Below are 5,583 nucleotides of genomic sequence, written 5' to 3'. Positions count from 1 at the left end.
AAAAAAAAAAAAAAAAGGGAAAAAAAAAAGAAAAAAGAAAAAGATGGAGGTGGAGAGAGAGGGCTGGCCTTTCCATCTGTCTGGAAGGGTTCTGGAAGAAGGGAATCTGATGAGAAGAGTGGCCCTTGGTAGGAAGTGGCAGGAGGACCTGTCTCCAGCACTCGGTCACCCTCCAACCCCGCCTAGGACTTTCTGATGGACTTGCATTCAGAGGCTGACGCCCCTCAGCTAACCCAGATTCAAAAGGTGAATGCTTGTCTGCACAGTCTGATTCACAAGGTGAGTTTATTAGTTTTAATTTCTAGACTTCGGGGACGGACGGGGCTTTCGGAGTCGTACTGATTTAGCCTTGCCCATATGCACTGGCAAGGCCGACTCCCACACAGTCCAGGACCAGGAGGGAATGTCAGGGCAAGAGAACATCTGGCGGCAATGGGTGAACTGACAGGGGTTGAGCCCTGGCTGACAAACCCACAGGGTGGGGGACGGTGCAGGGCAGGGTGGATTCTCTCTCTTTTAGGAGTTGTCAAAGCAGCGAAAGGGAGTCACCCAGTCCACGGGAGAGGTGGTCAACCAGGCTCCCCCAGGGCCAAAGGGGCCTACCCTTGTGTAGACCGGAGACGCTCCCCTCCCTGCACTGGTGAGTAAGGGGTGGGATTGGAGTCAGAATACTCCTGCCCCTCCCCACCCCGATTTCATTTTAACTCAGCAGCCAGGGGGCTCCAGGCTGAGAAATTCAGACAGCTTGCTATAAAGTGTCCACAGCTCCTTCTCCGTGCCCCTTGCCCTCGCTCTCCCCTTCATCGTGCACAACAACCGTCTTTCCCCAGTGTATCCGGTGAGAAGGTGTGATCATTGAGACTCGCTTTCAGCTGAAGCAAAACTAAGCTAAAGCAGCTGCCCTGGAACTTAGAGTGAAAACTGCACCATCTGGTGCCCTGTGTGCTGCTCTGTACCCTGTGTCCTGCTCTGCTTCTGGAATAAACTGCAGCTTCCTTATTTAAAAAAAAAAAAAAAGCCTTTGGTTTGGCTCCTGTTGGGGTTAGGAAAAGCACCCAAGGGGAACCCATCACCCTCCACCCCAATCTTCTGTTTTTGGTTGATGTGAATTTTGAGCTAGGGTCTCATAGCTCAGGCTGGCCTTGAACTCACAGCAGCAGTCCTCCCTGTTACAGGGGCGACAGGTAGGTACCACCTGGTTATGCCAATCTACTCATTTTAGAAAGATAAGGGAGCAGGGCAGTGGTGGTGCATGCCTTTGATCCCAGCAGTAGGAAGACACACAGAGGCAAGTAGATCTCTGTGAGGCCAGCCTGATCTAAAGAAAGATGAGGGAACCTGAACTGCTCTTCCAGAGGTCCTGAGTTCAATGTCCAGCAACCACATGGTTGCTCATAACCATCTGTAATGGGATCTGATGCCCTCTTCTGGTGTGTCTGAAGACAGCCACAGTGCACCACTCATATATAATAAATAAATAAATCTAGAAAGAGAGAGAGAGAGAGAGAGAGAGAGAGAGAGAGAGGAAGGGACAAATGTGATGGAAGAAAAATCCCAAAACCAGGTAGGCAGGTCAGGGTCCTGAATCCATGTGACCATCCCACCCATAGAGCAGACTGAAAATGGGGCCTGATGTCCTGTTGCTGTGTTACCAGGAAGTGCAGCCTAGCAGGAACAGCACGCCCCCGACTGTTCCCCACCAGGCTTTGCCTGCCATCCCTCCCCCAGCTCTGCCCTGAGTCACCAAAGTGGAAGGGAGCAAGGCAGGGCTGACCGGGGGCAGCACAGGGGCAGCAGAGTGGGCAGGGGCGTCCAGCTGGTCCTGCGGAGAGGAGGGAGAAAGTGAAGAGTGCTAAGCCTCCACTCCCCGCCCCCCTGCTCTGGCTGCTGAGGGGGTGAGGAAGCACCTTACCTTCGAGGACTGGGCCAGCACCAGCAGCCGGAGGAAGGCATGGGTTGGGGGCACCTGACTGGCTCCCTGACCTGCTGCAGTCACAGTCACCGTCACCACACTGTCAGGGGCTGCTGAATCTGGGACCTCTAGCAACAGGCGTCCCCAGGCAGACTCATTCAGTCCCAGGCGAGCCCTGAAGAGTGGACAGCCTCAGATCAGACAGAGGTCCCTGGTAGGTCCCAACCAAGGGGTGAAGCCAATCATAGGGCAGGATTGAGGGCTGAGGGTCAAGTCCTTGAGCCCCAGCCCCTGTAGAACTGACTGGGTGGAGCCAGAACCCAAGCAGAGGTTCACAGAAGACTCACCTGGAGAGGTTGGAGGTGAGGGAGAAGCTAGGGTTCACCGATGTCCTAAGATCAAGATCCTGGGGGCCAGAGAAGCTGACGATGTGGAGGCTGAGAGGGGCCTTGCTGCCCGGAGTCAAGAAATCTGGAGGGCCACTCAGCTGCAGGGAAGGAAGGGCGGGTCAGAAGAGCTGGTTCTAACCTCCCCAGCCCTGGCCACACTTCTCCTCACCTCCAGAAGCACGGGGGCCACACTGCAAGGCTGGGGCGCAGTCCTCCGCAGGCTCTCTCCCCCTCCATCCTGGCCAACCAGCTCCAGGGAGAAGGGTGCAGAGACTGACAGCAGTGTAGGTGGTAGAGAGGCAGCAAGGAGGCCTCGAACGGGGGGTCCCACGGGCTCCAAGGACACCCGGCCCAGCTGAGTGCCCTCTGGGACCCTTCGAAGGACAACATGGGAAAACTGTGGCTGGCCACCCAAAAGCTTCTGTCTAGAGGTGAGCCCTGTCACTTCTACCAGCAGCTGGGTCTGGAGACCTGAGGTGAGAGGGAAAGGAGTTGGTCTGCATGAAACTGTTGCATGAGGTGCAGGGAAAAAGGAATGTCTGGTCTCAGCTGGGCAGGGTCATAGGAGTGCACCACGGGAAGCCCATGAAGCTGGAATCTCCCTAGCGTGCTTTACTCATCAAACAAGGCACACATGTGTTCATTTACACACAGTTACGCTGCAGCAGACCAAGGGGGCAGAGGTCAGGGAATAGTACTACCTGCAACTGGCTGAGTCAGGGGGTAGAGGCCAGGGTGGGGTCCATCCTCCACAGAGATACCAAAATGAAAGAGGAAGTCCAGAGAGGTCTGCGCTGGGAGGGGAAGCAGTCTTAGACTTTGTGAGGACCACGGCCACCACGGCTCACCACTGCTGTGCCTAGGAACCCCTTCTCCTTACCTTGTACTCTCACCCGGGGGGTTCCCGCAGCTGCTACCTGGATCTCCCAAGTCCCTGTCTGAGGAGGGTCAGTCATGGTCACCGTCCAGAATTGCCCAAAGCGACGAGTGTGACCCAGAGGACCTATGCCCTCCTCTGGGCCCTGGGACACCCCTTGGATGGGAACAAGACACTGTCACATGAAGTAATTCTTTTCTCTCTGCACAGTCCCTCTCCTGTTCTCCACTCTTGAATCTTCTGTCTGCCTTGAGCCCCACATTAGAATACCTGCAGGGCTCTTGATCCAGAAGCTACTGATGTCCCCGTGCATCCGGACTGTGACCTGCCAGAGCAGACTGTCCACAGCAAACACACACGGCTCCCCAGGGGTGAAGACAGGGGGCTCCAGGGGAAGAGTGACCTGGAGATACGATGAGGACCAAAGGAGAGAAAGAGGGAAAGCATGGAGGGAGGTGGGAAGACTGTCTCCCACAGAGAGAAGGGATGTCAGCGGGCCCTGGATGGACCAGGGACTGTGCTTGGAGATGAGGGGTTTAGAATGAAGTCATCATTTCTTGTTCCCCCTCCAAAGATGATGAATGGATAGATCTCTGTGAGCTCAAGGCCAGCCTGGTCTACACAGTGAATTCCAAGCTAGCCAGGACTACATAGTGAGACCCTGCCTCAAAAACAAAACTAAAAAACCAACCAAACAAACAACCGATTTCCTATGGCAGCCCTAGAGGCCAGGGTGCAGTTATTGACATGAAAGGAGGGTGGAAGGTAAGAAGCCAGGGATGTCTGGGAAGAGAAGAGTCCCTTCCTGACTTCTGTTTGAACGCCTCCTTTGAGAGGAAGCACACAGCACCTCAGACCTCAGCTCTGGCTAAGGGCACGGCCCCCTCTAGCTTCCCCTCACTCACCAGACCAGCCATGCTCTCCCCAACAATGGCAGCCACATCCTGGATGTACTGGTCTTTGGTGAAGATCACCTCTCCCCCTGATGCCCGGGCTATTGCTTCATAGGGTTCAAAACGCAGAGGAGACAAGGCCTCTCGCCGTCGTCGACCCCCAGTCCTCGATGGGTCTTCAGTTACTAGGAATGTCACCTGTGGCCAGATGACAACCCAATGCTTGGTGTATCCAGGAAGCTTAGCCTGCATTGTTTTTTTTTTGTTGTTTGTTTTGTTTTGTTTTGTTTTTGTTTTTCGAGACAGGGTTTCTCTGTATAGCCCTGGTTGTCCTGGAACTCACTCTGTAGATCAGGCTGGCCTCGAACTCAGAAATCTGCCTGCCTCTGCCTCCCAATCAGCCTGCATTGTTAATGAAGGTCCTTCTGCCCCACCTTTTCTAGAGCTGTCTGCCCCTGGCTGATACTGATGTGGTGGGTGGGACCTCCCAGTGAAACAGCCCTTGGGAGAGCTCTAACCACGTCTCAGAAGGAGTTCCCCAGAGATTCATTTCCTGGCTTTGTTTTAATTCTGTCTTTATACATACTGGCATTTACTTCTTGTGTATTGTACTAAGGATTAGACCCAGGGCATCAGATTTAGACACCACAGCTAGGCCCGCCCTTGTTTGCCCGATGCAGAGGGAAAAGGTCCTTGTGCTCACAGATAAGCTCTGCAGATACGAGAATGGTTGTCTCCTCAACGGAAGAGATGTCTATCCTCTGGGGAAGTGGGAGTTAAGACCTTGTGCTCTGTGCTATCTGTAGGGCCAGGCCTCACCCGAGTCTCCCAGACTGCTGGGTTTATCTCAGACTCTTCCTCCCTAGGCCTTCCTTATATCTTGAGCATTCTTTCCCAGTCTTAAGTAGGAAGTCACATGTCCTTTGCAAAGCTTTACTGTGACAAGTGTTACCAGGAAACCTTTCCCCAGAGTTGCACTGAATATTTACATATGCCTAAAATAAACCGCCCAGGGTCAGATTCTAGATGTTGAACCTTCTTGCTTCACTTGTTTCTGTCCACCCTGGTGTCTACAGAGACCCTTACAACAGGTTCTCTGAATGGCTTATTGGATCTGTTTAATAAGGGCACGGCCTCCCACTCCTGAGTCTGTTAAAGATGGGGGGGGGGGGGATGACCTCCTATGAGGCCACTCTCTTTCCCATACTCAGGTTGCTAGCACTGTGCTCACCCTGCAGCGCCTCTCCCGAGTCAAGGATTCCACCCGGTTGGTGAGAAGAGCATCCTTGGGTGAGGCATCAGTGAAGACAAAGATGTCAGAGAGGGGAGGGGTGTGCAGCAGGGCTAGCTGGCCAGGAGAAAAAAAGGCTCATGTTTAAAATGGTGGGCAGCAGGGTAGAGCCAGGGAGGGCAGAGCGCAAGGGAGCATGACCCTGGAAGGAAGCTGATGGAACTGAGGATTGGGGGCTGGGGGTGATGAGACAGGGTTTCTCTGTATAGCCTGGGGGGGGG

At 54.0% G+C, this 5,583-nt stretch overlaps 2 protein-coding genes across 3 annotated transcripts in view; one reads left to right on the top strand and one right to left on the bottom strand.

The window, feature by feature from the left end:
• Nucleotides 1–1,001, top strand: part of Sapcd1 (suppressor APC domain containing 1) — a 2,106-nt gene extending 1,105 nt beyond the window's left edge. The window contains exons 3-5 of one of the 2 annotated variants that reach the window (XM_021149563.1): nt 187–279; nt 521–640; nt 831–1,001. In XM_021149563.1, the coding sequence (XP_021005222.1) occupies nt 187–279; nt 521–613 (186 nt within the window). In that variant the 3' untranslated portion in view covers nt 614–640; nt 831–1,001. Of the gene's footprint in view, nt 1–186; nt 280–520 lie in introns of both variants that reach the window. The other variant, XM_021149564.1, reaches the window with a different exon arrangement.
• The window catches only part of Vwa7 (von Willebrand factor A domain containing 7), a 10,197-nt gene continuing 4,845 nt past the window's right edge, over nt 232–5,583 (bottom strand). The window contains exons 9-17 of the mRNA XM_021149560.2: nt 5,303–5,419; nt 4,084–4,269; nt 3,449–3,581; nt 3,182–3,334; nt 3,003–3,095; nt 2,471–2,772; nt 2,260–2,399; nt 1,913–2,087; nt 232–1,822 (exon numbers count right to left, since the gene is read on the bottom strand). Of these exons, the coding sequence (XP_021005219.1) occupies nt 1,649–1,822; nt 1,913–2,087; nt 2,260–2,399; nt 2,471–2,772; nt 3,003–3,095; nt 3,182–3,334; nt 3,449–3,581; nt 4,084–4,269; nt 5,303–5,419 (1,473 nt within the window). The 3' untranslated portion in view covers nt 232–1,648. The remainder of the gene's footprint in view (nt 1,823–1,912; nt 2,088–2,259; nt 2,400–2,470; nt 2,773–3,002; nt 3,096–3,181; nt 3,335–3,448; nt 3,582–4,083; nt 4,270–5,302; nt 5,420–5,583) is intronic.

The sequence above is a fragment of the Mus caroli genome, chromosome 17 (genome assembly GCF_900094665.2).
Source record: "Mus caroli chromosome 17, CAROLI_EIJ_v1.1, whole genome shotgun sequence".
Taxonomy (NCBI): domain Eukaryota; kingdom Metazoa; phylum Chordata; class Mammalia; order Rodentia; family Muridae; genus Mus; species Mus caroli.
Note: the sequence above shows the minus strand (reverse complement) of the source record. Positions and strands in the feature narration are given on the sequence as shown.